We start from the raw sequence: 12,792 nt of genomic DNA on the forward strand, positions 1-12,792 counted from the left end.
AGAACTTCTTGCAGCTCGAGGACCAAATTCCATTTCAGAGCAGCTTTGGGGGGCTGCATTCCAGCAGCGCCAAAGGAGCAGGCCAAAATATTACAAACACCACCATCAGTCTTAGGAGAGGCATTTCAACATTTTAAAATGTGGAAAAGGCTACACAAAAGCCAGGAAACCACCAAATGATAGGTGTTGGGGGGGGGAAGGGGGCATGGCCATCTGAGGAATCCCCGAGGGCTGGATTGGAACCCTGAGCCTGAGGTTCTGCACCCCTGACATCGATTACACTATATAATATCAATTCAGTGGACCTTACTCCAGCCCATGCATGTCTAGAATCGAGCTGCATACCAAATGCCACCACAAAGATGGGAACTGTTTCGAAGTTATCTATTAGCATCAGAAATGCCTGTCTCCTGACCTGATTGGTTTATGCTATGTTTATCCGCGGTTAATGTTTTGTTAAATATTTATAGTCTTTGTATTTTTTATATAGGCTGCCCTGATAAATTAGAATGGATTAAAAAATAAATTGGGTTAAAAAAAAAACCCTATTAAAACTTAGTGAAACTCTATAGGTAGCTGCTCAGAAGAAAGTCCCACTGTGTTCAAAGGTGCTTACTCCCAGACTTACCTGACCTGAGAGTAAGTCCCATTGTTATGACTGAGTAGACATGTACAAGATTTCACTGTTTGGACCTAGCATTGCAGTTAAAAAGTGATAGTCTATACATGTCTCCTCAGAAGTGACAGTGGGACTTACTCCCAGGTGTGCATAGGAGTAACCCCACTGAACACAATGGGGCTTACCTTCTGAGTAGAGCCTGATAAGATTTCACTGGGCAGCTGCAAGCAATTCTAGGGTAAAATCCAACGTAAATCCTACTTAGAGTAGACACACACACACCCGGGAAATGAAGGGGATTTCAGTCATGGCTAACTTAAGCCCCACTCATTTCAATGGGTCTACTCTAAGTAGGGCTTACATTGGGTTTTGCCCCTATGCTCCTGCTGGCGTAAGCTCCGTGCGGCGCTGCTTGCTTCGGAGGAAACATGCCGAGGATCTTGCGCTGCGCGGCTTTAACGTGGGAAGTCTGTGTATGAGGAAAACAAGAGAATAAATTTTTATAAATAAATCAGTATGAGCAATCATGGGGGGGTCCACCTTACGCCCCTCCCCAAGAAGCCCTCCCCCCCCAAATCCTCCTCCCCCTGCCATTTTGCGCTCTTCCCCCCGCCTCAAAACGCGTCCCCCGAGTAACCCCAGGCCCCTTCTTTCCGCCCCTCTCGGAGAACGGACAATAAACCGGTGGCGCCTCCTTTCGCCATAGCCCCTTCCTTCCCTCGCCCGCTCCCGCCTTCATCTCTGAGGGAGGAAGCGGCGGAGGACTACGACGACGAGGCGGCGGCGGCGGCGTCTTCTTCTTCCTCCTCCTCCGTCCCTAGCCACACCGGAACCAACAAGCCACCGCCTGCGCGTCGTCCCACGGGCAGGTAACGACTGCGGGGCCCCTCAGGGCGGGCTAAAACGGGGCAGCGCAGGCCGCGCGGCCGGCTGAGGGCAGAAAACGGAGGGGTCGTGCGGACCCGGCGGGTTGGCGGCGGCGCTCGCCGGACTAGGCCAGTTGCTGGGAGGGAGCGACCCGGCAGACCGGCGTCGCGTCCGCATCCCCACGCACGCCCCAGCCCCCGTGTCTCTTCGAGCAGACCGCCTCCCGCCTGCACCTGACACCGGCGCGCCTTCGGGTGACCTCCGCTCCCTCCTCTCCCCGCCTCCCCCCCCCACTCCCCTCTTAAAGGACGTCCTTATATTTATTGCATTCGAGTAAGGAGGGCCTCTCCGGGCACGCGCTTCAGCCTCCTGCGGCAAAGGTCTGCGGGGTTTAAAGGCTCTGAAGCCCGCCCGCCTGCCCGGGATTTGAGAAGAGGCCCGCCCCAGCTCGCTCCCCCCTTCCCCACACGACTTGGATTTGGCCCACAGGTCGTGGCCCGTCGGTCACCCTAGTGGGTGATAGAACTGCGTTGATTCAGCTCGCTCCCCCCTTCCCCACACGACTTGGATTTGGCCCACAGGTCGTGGCCCGTCGGTCACCCTAGTGGGTGATAGAACTGCGTTGATTCAGCTCGCTCCCCCCTTCCCCACACGACTTGGATTTGGCCCACAGGTCGTGGCCCGTCGGTCACCCTAGTGGGTGATAGAACTGCGTTGATTCAGCTCGCTCCCCCCTTCCCCACACGACTTGGATTTGGCCCACAGGTCGTGGCCCATCGGTCACCCTAGTGGGTGATAGAACTGCGTTGATTCAGCTCGCTCCCCCCTTCCCCACACGACTTGGATTTGGCCCACAGGTCGTGGCCCGTCGGTCACCCTAGTGGGTGATAGAATTGCGTTGATTCAGCTCGCTCCCCCCTTCCCCACACGACTTGGATTTGGCCCACAGGTCGTGGCCCGTCGGTCACCCTAGTGGGTGATAGAACTGTGTTGATTCAGCTCGCTCCCCCCTACCCCACACGACTTGAATTTGGCCCACAGGTCGTGGCCCGTCGGTCACCCTAGTGGGTGATAGAACTGCGTTGATTCAGCTCGCTCCCCCCTTCCCCACACGACTTGGATTTGGCCCACAGGTCGTGGCCCGTCGGTCACCCTAGTGGGTGATAGAACTGCGTTGATTCAGCTCGCTCCCCCCTTCCCCACACGACTTGGATTTGGCCCACAGGTCGTGGCCCGTCGGTCACCCTAGTGGGTGATAGAACTGCGTTGATTCAGCTCGCTCCCCCCTTCCCCACACGACTTGGATTTGGCCCACAGGTCGTGGCCCGTCGGTCACCCTAGTGGGTGATAGAACTGCGTTGATTCAGCTCGCTCCCCCCTTCCCCACACGACTTGGATTTGGCCCACAGGTCGTGGCCCGTCGGTCACCCTAGTGGGTGATAGAACTGCGTTGATTCAGCTCGCTCCCCCCTTCCCCACACGACTTGGATTTGGCCCACAGGTCGTGGCCCGTCGGTCACCCTAGTGGGTGATAGAACTGCGTTGATTCAGCTCGCTCCCCCCTTCCCCACACGACTTGGATTTGGCCCACAGGTCGTGGCCCGTCGGTCACCCTAGTGGGTGATAGAACTGCGTTGATTCAGCTCGCTCCCCCCTTCCCCACACGACTTGGATTTGGCCCACAGGTCGTGGCCCGTCGGTCACCCTAGTGGGTGATAGAACTGCGTTGATTCAGCTCGCTCCCCCCTTCCCCACACGACTTGGATTTGGCCCACAGGTCGTGGCCCGTCGGTCACCCTAGTGGGTGATAGAACTGCGTTGATTCAGCTCGCTCCCCCCTTCCCCACACGACTTGGATTTGGCCCACAGGTCGTGGCCCGTCGGTCACCCTAGTGGGTGATAGAACTGCGTTGATTCAGCTCGCTCCCCCCTTCCCCACACGACTTGGATTTGGCCCACAGGTCGTGGCCCGTCGGTCACCCTAGTGGGTGATAGAACTGCGTTGATTCAGCTCGCTCCCTCCTTCCCCACACGACTTGGATTTGGCCCAGAGGTCGTGGCCCGTCGGTCACCCTAGTGGGTGATAGAACTGCGTTGATTCAGCTCGCTCCCCCCTTCCCCACACGACTTGGATTTGGCCCACAGGTCGTGGCCCGTCGGTCACCCTAGTGGGTGATAGAACTGCATTGATTCAGCTCGCTCCCTCCTTCCCCACACGACTTGGATTTGGCCCACAGGTCGTGGCCCATCGGTCACCCTAGTGGGTGATAGAACTGCGTTGATTCAGGCCTGTGGGCGGGATGGGAAAAGCAAAGGGCGAGGCTGGGAGGACACTCTGGCAAAGCTGGCAAGGACATGCTCTCTCCAGCTGTGTTATTGCTGCTGTCTTGAATGGTCAGCCGTGTTTATCTGCCCTGTGAGACTGTTGCTAAAGGTGCGGCACCTTAAAAATTTAGGGTTAGGGCCAGATTTGCGCTGGATCCACTCGGCTGGCTGAAGTGGACTTCCCTGCCTCCCCTTTCCCGTGGCAGCCCCTCCAGCCCCCTGAAAATGCTACAACAGAGGGTCAGAAGTCTCTGCTGAAAGGGGTGAGCTGTGGAAGGGGAGGGGGATCCCAAACAATCTGGTGTGGAGGGGGGGACCTTCCACAACCGGAGCCCTCCCTCTTGCGGAAGGTCCCTTCCTCTTAAGGGTAGAATCCAACTAAAGGCCTACTTAGAATAGACCCACTGAAATGAATGGGACTTGTTAGTCATGTCTAACTTAAGTCCCATTCATTTCATTGGGTCTAGTCTAGGACTTTAGTTGGATTATATTCATGGAAGGCAGATCCTGGATCCAACCCTTAAATAGTTCAATCCTATGTATGTTTGCTCAGAAGTAAGTCCCACTGTGTTGAATGAGGCTTACTCCCTAGCACACTGGAACTCATTGAACTCACCAGGAGTTACTTTCAGGAAAATATGCATTGCCTTTGTTGGGCTATTAACAGATTTACAGTGCAATCCTAAGCATGTCTACTCAGAAATAAATCTCAATGAGGTCACTGGGACATATTCCTAGTGGCAGAAGATTTTGTGGACGAGAGTTTACTTTGCATCTGTTGAAGTAGACTCTAGTATACCAAAGTTTCTGCCACAATAAATCTCTTGTGCCCGTAGTGCTGCTTTTATTGTGGAAAGATGGGATCTAACTTTCCCTAAATAAATCAGTAGTATTTATATATTAATTACATTAATATTTTGTCCTTCTTGCAAGGAGCTTAGGGCAGCATACATAGTTCTTCCTCACAACAACCCTACTTTAGGCTGAAGGGTGAAATTGACCCAAGTTCACCCAGTAAGCTTCATGGCTGAGTGATGATTAGACTCCATGCTTCTCTTATGTACATTTGAGCTTTGCCTAGAGATGTCTCAGAGTAAACCTCTTACATTTCATGATCTTTTGGCCCCAGTGTTTACATTTTGTTCTCAGTACCCATGTCGACTGAAGATAGCATTTCATGCATCTGATGAAGTGGGCTCTGGTCTCATAAAGGTTTGTGTCACAATAAATCTGTTAGTCTTAAAGGGACTACAAGACTCGTTACACCCCGCCTACAGCACCTATCTCGCATCAGTCATAAAACAGTAAAAGTTGCTGGTACTATTTTCCCCCAAATCCTTGTTCTCCACCAAAAGTGTCCTCGGTGTGCTTTTGCTCTTGATCTAGAATGAATCTTTTTGGACGTTAAAGATTAACAGGTTTATTGAGGCATAACCTTTGGTGGACCAGAACCCACTTTGTCAGATGCATGGAGAGTTATCTTCAGTTGGGAGATATATACATACATGTAAGTAGAGAGGAGGGAAAATTGTAAATAGTGGAGCCAAAAGGCCATGAAAGGTTAAGAGGTGTTATTGAGCCCACAAAAGCTTATGCCTTGAAAAAATTGTCTTTAAAATGCTACAGGACTTTCTATTGTTTTTGTTGCAACAGGCGTGACATGGCTACCTTTCTGTTATCTGGTATATTATCCATCCCCACTGGTCCTTTACTGGCTATTACTAACACAAGGTTAGAATCAATATGCAAGTGCTTCTTGAGGATAGAAAAGATCCACCTCCTTTACCATTCATGTTGCCAACTAGTTTTGTTTATTTAAGACACAGTCCTATGCATGTTTAGACAGAAAAACTTCCTACAACTCCCAGCATTCCTCAGCCAGCCATGTTAGGGAATGCTGGGAATTGTGAGATGGTTTTCTGTCTAAACATGTATAGGATTGCACCCTTATTGGTTTTTCCTCGCAGGGCCTTTAGTATAACCAGCAAAAATTCAGCAGTGGGTTCTAATCCTGACCTTGAAAAGGAATTGTAGGGGAAGTTTTGTATCCTGAATTTCTACTTTTAGTGTAGGTATTAAAGGCCCAGGAGCCACCTAGGGAAAAAAGTTGGCAGCCCTATTTAACTATTTTTAGTTGTGTGCAAAAGTGTTGTCTTTAAACTTAGTTGCCTTTAAACTTTTCATGGAGCCTTGAATATACATCCTTCTGCAACTTATTGCTGCTCCATATAACCACAACGCCCATTTCTTTGTACTCTTTTCCTACATGACCTTGTACTCCATCTTTTCCCAAACACCTGTCCATCCTTTTTTACCTTTAAACACTCATGTACCACTTTGTACCCTATATTTGGTTAACGTATCCTCTTAGCCTCACTGGCCCATCTCTAGTGTTCCTAATATGCTCAGGTTCTATTCATTATTCCGATTAGAAGGATGAGAATTATTTATTTATTTATTTATTTATTTATTGCACTTTTAAACCATACAATAACTCAAGTTCTCTGGGAGGTGTACAAGTAAGGTATACCTATTATTCTATATACTTCATTTATCCATGGCTTCCATTTTCAACAGGATTCTGCTGGGAAGGGGGAAGATTTGAACTAGAAAGGACCCTTCAAAGCATGACCCAGTTGACTTCAGCATGCAGCATTTCACAAACTCTTTTTGGCAGGTGATGATCTGCAGTTGAGCTGGCTGACTTTGCATATTTTAGATGTGTACAGTGTTCCTCCTCCAGTGCAGGTTGTTAAGGAAGCCTGCATCCAAAATATCCAAAATCTGTACCTAAGTCATTTTTGTAACTATAACACAGTGAATGTGAAAAGTGTTGTTTGGGCATCCAGATGAAAGATAAATTGCCTTGAAAATTTACCGGAGTCCTTGTAAGTGAGCAAAGCTATAAGACTGTACACTGACCAAGAATATATTACATAACTGTCCTAAAAGCTTTGTCCTCTCTGCCTTTCAACTAGTAACCTGACATAACATTTAAGATACTCCATAAGGTGAGAAAGATTGTAATTTTGGTCATATTCCCATCCAATGTAAGTAGTACTATGAACTACCAAAGTTAAAGCATAGGACAGAGAAACCTTATGTGCCTTGTGACCCTCCAGGCCAAACACAGTCCACATGCATTGTAGGTTGCTAGTTGCTTAAAAATGCCCCACTCCCTTCCAGTTTTTGCAGTCTTCTTCTGGTAGCAAAACCAGAAAGCTTAGTGTGCCTCTGCTGGGTTGCGTTGTGTATGGTGTGTCACAAGTTGTCAAGGCCTGAGTCATTTCCACAAAGCATACCCTCCATAAATATGAACAAAATTTCAGTCTATTGAGCTGTTTCCTTCTTGAAATTATACATATGCAGAACAAGGACTAATTATATTCATTCCAGATTTTGCATAAACGTCTTTCTTTGACATCATCACTTCTATTTGTATTACAGTATTCCAAAATTGGCATGCATCTGTATAGATTAAGGAGCCATCTTGCCAGGTTAGTTGGGTAGGCGCTTTTCCCTCTTGAAGATATTTTTAGCTGCTACAGAAGGAAAGGGCAAGGCATCAGAAACCATAAATGTATTAGAAAATATGCAAGAATTAATGATTTTTGATAATGCAGTTGTATCTAGACTGTACCTAGGGTAGGAATTAAGGAGCTTACATTTTACACTACATTCTTTCCACTGACTGACTGATCTGAAAGTTATTTCAAATGATTCTGTGCAATATTACATTATTGGTTTGCTAATTTATTTGTGAAAAAAATGTGAGAACAAGATTATTCTTAGATATTTTGCAAAAATAAAAAGATGTTTGGAAATGTAATAATTAATACCTGTGGTCTCTGAACTGTGCTTCAATCTGTTCTTGCATACATTTTAAGGGTAGTGGTAATGATACACTGTTAAATACATGCTTAATTAGCTTCCATATTACTTTGTATATTTAGGAACCAGATTGAAGTATAATATGTGAATGTTGCTGGCATCATGACAACTATTAGACAGAGAAAGGGAATAAAAGTCACAGAAGCTCCAGAAGAGTGTATCTCACATGAAAAGAACTGGAAACTTAATGGGAAAATTGTAGCCGGTAGGTTGTATTTATGTTTTAAAAAATCATTATAAACTTCTTGGCTAGAATTGGGGGGTGAGAGTGTTAGGTTAAAAATAGGGAAATTGCAGGAATATGTATTATTCAAATGCCAATGTTAACTATGGTTAGAAATAAAATAGGTTTCTTCCCAACCAGTACTTCAAACTAGCTTTGACTTCATATCTTCATGTATTACCATGAGATAGGCTGTTTATTTACAGATATATGTTTTGATTTCTGACTTTTGACTACAGAATATTTCATGTACTGTTATTTGCAAATACAGTTAGAACATCTTGTCACAAAACTTGTTAGTACATAAAATATAGATTTATATAAAATGCATTCTTCTAATAAGGGAGACACAGCTTTAGTGTTTTTGGTTCCACTGAGTTTGATACTATTTCAGGGTATGGTTCTGTGCTCATAGAAGTTGGCTGTTGTTTCAAATAACAGGGTTAAGCTGGAAATTATGACATAAATATAGTGTATATGGAGGAGTAACTATCTAAATGTAGAAAACCAGTCTGTCTCTTCACTTGGCATCATATTGTATATGACAGAGGTGCAGACCCTCAGGCCCAGGGGCCAAATAAAGCCTTCCTGGGTTCCCAGTCCAGCCCTCTAGGGTGCCCTTTCCTCTGACCACCAATCATTTGATGATTTCCTGGCTTCTGTGCAGTTTTTTCCCCATTCTAAAAGTTTGTAATGCCTTTCCTAAGGCTTAGTTACTGGCACTAAGAGCTTTAATCTAAAATATGATGCTTTGGGGGGGCATTTTCCCCATCCCCCTTGCCCCTGCCCCTTTTACATTTGGCCCCGCCCACCACTGTGTGGCCCCTGCTTGCTTCCCCAAAATGGATTTCATCCCTCAGGCTGAAAGAGGGTCAACACCTCTGGTGTACAGTTTGGCTACTTTGATGTCATCAGATGATGACAGTTGTGTGCCATTATGAGAGAGTGCTTTGATCAGTGAACACTTAGGGAAGGAGAAATGCACAATTCAAATAATCAGACCTTTAGGGTGCAATCCTATGGCCACTAGTCAGTGGCTAGACAGCCATGGGATTGGTTGGTTTCCGGGAACCGACCTCAGAGCCCACGCTCCAAGGCCGGTTCCCAGAGAACCATCTTCCTGCCCCCTCCCCCACTGCCTCGTAGGTGGCACGGATCGTCCCTGGGCTCCGCACTCACAAGAGCAGTGTGGAGCGGGTCGAAAGGGGGTGGTCATAGGGGTGGGGCAGGGAGTGCAGAAGTGCCAATACAACACTTCCTATGTGTCATCCAGCCTCCCCACCCCACGCTCCAATGTACCACAGCTAGACAGCCAAAATCAGCCATCTAGCTGTGAATGCAGGATGGGTGGAGCACAGAGGAAAGGATCCCCTCCACGCTCCTCCCACCATGCATTGGATAGGCAGTCGCCTCCGAGTTTGGAGGCTGCCACCTGTCCGCATACGATTGTGCCCTCCAAGATTAAACAAAATGTTAATAAAGTTACCCTGCTTGTAGTTTATTAGAAAGCATGCCACATAGGATATTTCAAAAGGTTTCCAAATGAGAGGTGGTGGTTATCATGACTATTTTTAGCATATAAGGCTAAACTAAACTCTATTATTGAGGAAAGGACACAACACAAAGCAGATAGATCATAGTTTTAATAGCGAACATATCAACAATTAGCTGTTCTATGCAGAAGACTTAACAAAGGTAAGAAAAAGCAGTTAGCTCTGCCTCTTTCAGTGTTCCGCTCTCTCAAATTTACACCGCTCAAAGAGAATTACTTGGTTCTAAGAAACCAGAAGTGGAAGGAAAATAACTGTCAGGACTACTCCACAAATGCTTTCCCAAAAGTTCATGCAGTGTTGTAATAGATAGGTTCTATATGTTTCTGCTTGTAACAGTGGTTGCACAAGTGGACGGACATAATTGGATTTGTTTCACTTGTCTCATGCAATGTTCTAGCATGACATGTAAAACAGCCCTTCTTTGAGTGAAAGACAGCTTCATGCAGAGGTAGATCTCTGGATCCAACATTTTAAGAATCAGCTGGCCCATTTAGAGGTTTGTGTGGATTTTATTTTTGTTTTTATTCTGTTTTATGTCACCTTGGGAGGATATTTATTCTGCAAGGTATAAATCAGTGTGAATCTTCTAATACCAGAACAATCCAAGATGCAAGTGTTGGCGGAATCTAAAATTTTAGATGATAAATATTTACTAGAACAATCTTCTGCAGGTGGAAAACTACGGAAGAAATTTTCATTAATTGTTGGTGGAATTGTTGGCATTTCCCTGGGAATTCTCACTTCTGTTTATGTTGCTACGCTACATGAAAATGATCTATGGTTTTCCAACATCAAGGTAACAGAATGACTATAATTGCATCTTTGATTTCCTAAGGCATTGTTCAGAATATGGAAGATACTGTATCTATTTTACCTGTGGCTGTACAGAACATTTTTTTGGCAAAGCTTTCCAAGACTACTATAGCTTCACCTTTTTCTTCATGGTCGATCATTTTATTCCCTATCACAGCAACCACTGTTCTTATCAGGTGTTCCCTTGAGGACTTACTGAGGTGATACACAGCAGATAGTTAGCTGGAAGTAGCAGCCTCATTTGATGTATAGTGCGTGTAGTTGTTTATTGACGATGTGTATCAGATTCATCTGAACCCCAACTCGAATTGGGCCCCTTTGGACCATTTCTGGTGCTTCCCAAGGCAAAGTGGGCTTCTCTCCAAAGTGTCCGGAACTGAAGGTAGATCCTGGATGGGGCTTTGTTTGCAATTCAACTTTGGGAAGGTAGACAGCTTGTCTCCAAAGATGGCATCTTTTGCTTTCATTTCTCTAAATGCTGATGGGGGGAGCATGGAGCTTGAGTGACTGACAGATCCACCTTCTAACCACAGGACATGTTTTACCAGGGGCTCTCTGGTCACTGTGCTTTGGAGGAGGGCAAGGATGGGACCAGGAGATGGGCATTATTCCAGTGCTATCAGACTTCACTATGAAAAGCGTTAAACTGGTTTTCACTCAACATAATTCCCTAGCTCCTGCACCTATCCTTCTGAAACTTTGAGGGTTTCTTGCCTGGCGACATCACTATAATGTGCATGATTTCCATACAAATTGCCCACAAAACCATGGGGGGAGGGAAGGGGAAGTGAATCACTCACCCCCCCTCCCAAATTTGAGGACTCCCCTTCCACATAAATTGTGGCATTTGAAACGTTGCAGTTTTCTTACTTGGGATCATCTTTATTCTGTCTGTCATTTTCATAAGAATGGTCCACAAGGAGCATAAGGGAATATGTACATCTTTTTTTTTTTATCCTCAAAATGCAAACACTGCTCTTCCACAAAGATTCCTCCACCTTTTCATTTGAAACTTGGCAGGCTCCATCCCCTCAGAAGGGGCAACTATCCCTGCAGTTTTTATCCAATTCTGCCAATGAATAAAACCGTCATTGGCAGTTCCCTTTTAAAAATAAAATCAAATATAAAGGTGCATAGCGCAAAAAACACTGCACCTACTGCTCTGAGATTTGACAGTCATAATCTGCTCCTAAGGGGCTACTGTGCCTGCATATTTCATCCACTTCTGACAAACAAGGAAAATGTTATAGCCTTTTAAAAAATATTTTCCATGATAGTCGATAGGAGGCACAAAGGCTCAGATTTCCAAACCTCGAGTTGGTTCTGCTGTCCAAGCAGAATCAGGCCATTTTCTGAAGCACCAAATTGGAGTTCAAGTCAAATCTTGTGGGCGGTGCACTCCTCTATTATTTTTAATAAAGAATTCAGTATTATTCAGGCTGAATGATGACTGATCAACTGAGTATATATGTGATTCTTCTTAAATCCAAACTTACCTAATTAGAGAGGGAAGGCTAAAGTCTTTAATTTCCCTTCAGATAAGGACAACTTCAAATGTTACATTTGTTATGGGTGCACACAGAGAATATCATAAATAAAACAGAAACTGGCTCTGTCTATCAAACAGGTGCCAGGAAGCTGGAATTGACTCTTCTTCACTATCACATCATCATGGACTGTAACATATGAGGTGACTTGTTCAGTTCATGAAAACAAACACTTATTGTAGGCCCAGCCTTGATGTTCTTAAGCACCTTACCAGTGGATTTTCCTCCCTAAATGCAGCAGGTTAGGATCATACCCTGCAGTACCAAAATTTGCTGTGTGGTACATTAAAGTATTTTCATCTAATTATATCATGTTAATAGCACCTATTTTATCTTTACATTTCTATTAGGGCAAACTCAATTGCAATTTATTATCAGCTCTCGCAGGATAAATCAGGGTTGGATAGTGATAGAAAATATGCCAAGAAAAGAGTGAAAACTTGGTGCTTTGAACACAGATTATTTCTGTGAAGAGAAAAGTAAATGACTTATACAGGATAGAGAGCTTATCCTGGACACACCTTTTGCTTGTTCTCATTCTTGTAAACCTGTAATGCACAAATATGAATTGGTATTTCCTCCAGTGTTTTAGAAGGGAAAAACATACTTGTGAGTGATTTTATTTAGATTTATAATCTGTCTTATTCCCAATGCCTTGGATAGGAAATGGAGGCATTGAAATGATGATTTACTATAGCTAAGATGGGAATTGAACCCCATTTTTCTTTCAATACTTGATCAGTCACTATAAAAATAAATATCTTGCTTGCTTGCTTGCTTGCTTGCTTCCTTCATCAAAGCTGAAGAAACACTCAAGTCAGAACAAATGGGCTTGAGGTTATTTGACCAAGAGTTCTGTGTGTATTAACCAAGCTTGTTGAAGGCACACACTGTGAAACCTTGGCCATTTTAATGCAGATATCTGTACTAAGCTTTCACTTTGATTCTTGAGAA

At 45.3% G+C, this 12,792-nt stretch overlaps 1 protein-coding gene across 9 annotated transcripts in view; it reads left to right on the forward strand.

Annotated features, from left to right (window-relative positions):
• Nucleotides 1–1,228: 1,228 nt before the first annotated feature.
• The window catches only part of DPY19L3 (dpy-19 like C-mannosyltransferase 3), a 62,938-nt gene continuing 51,374 nt past the window's right edge, over nucleotides 1,229–12,792 (forward strand). For 2 of the 9 annotated variants that reach the window (XM_084813082.1, XM_084813088.1), the window contains exons 1-4: nucleotides 1,363–1,488; nucleotides 6,389–6,488; nucleotides 7,765–7,907; nucleotides 10,150–10,274. In XM_084813082.1, the coding sequence (XP_084669208.1) occupies nucleotides 7,805–7,907; nucleotides 10,150–10,274 (228 nt within the window). In that variant the 5' untranslated portion in view covers nucleotides 1,363–1,488; nucleotides 6,389–6,488; nucleotides 7,765–7,804. Of the gene's footprint in view, nucleotides 1,489–6,388; nucleotides 6,489–7,258; nucleotides 7,309–7,722; nucleotides 7,908–10,149; nucleotides 10,275–12,792 lie in introns of those variants that run through there. The other 7 variants (XM_084813084.1, XM_084813089.1, XM_084813085.1 and 4 more) reach the window with 7 other exon arrangements.

Source organism: Heloderma suspectum, chromosome 8 (genome assembly GCF_057233095.1).
Source record: "Heloderma suspectum isolate Gila_16-S chromosome 8, 16-S_ref, whole genome shotgun sequence".
Lineage (NCBI taxonomy): Eukaryota > Metazoa > Chordata > Lepidosauria > Squamata > Helodermatidae > Heloderma > Heloderma suspectum.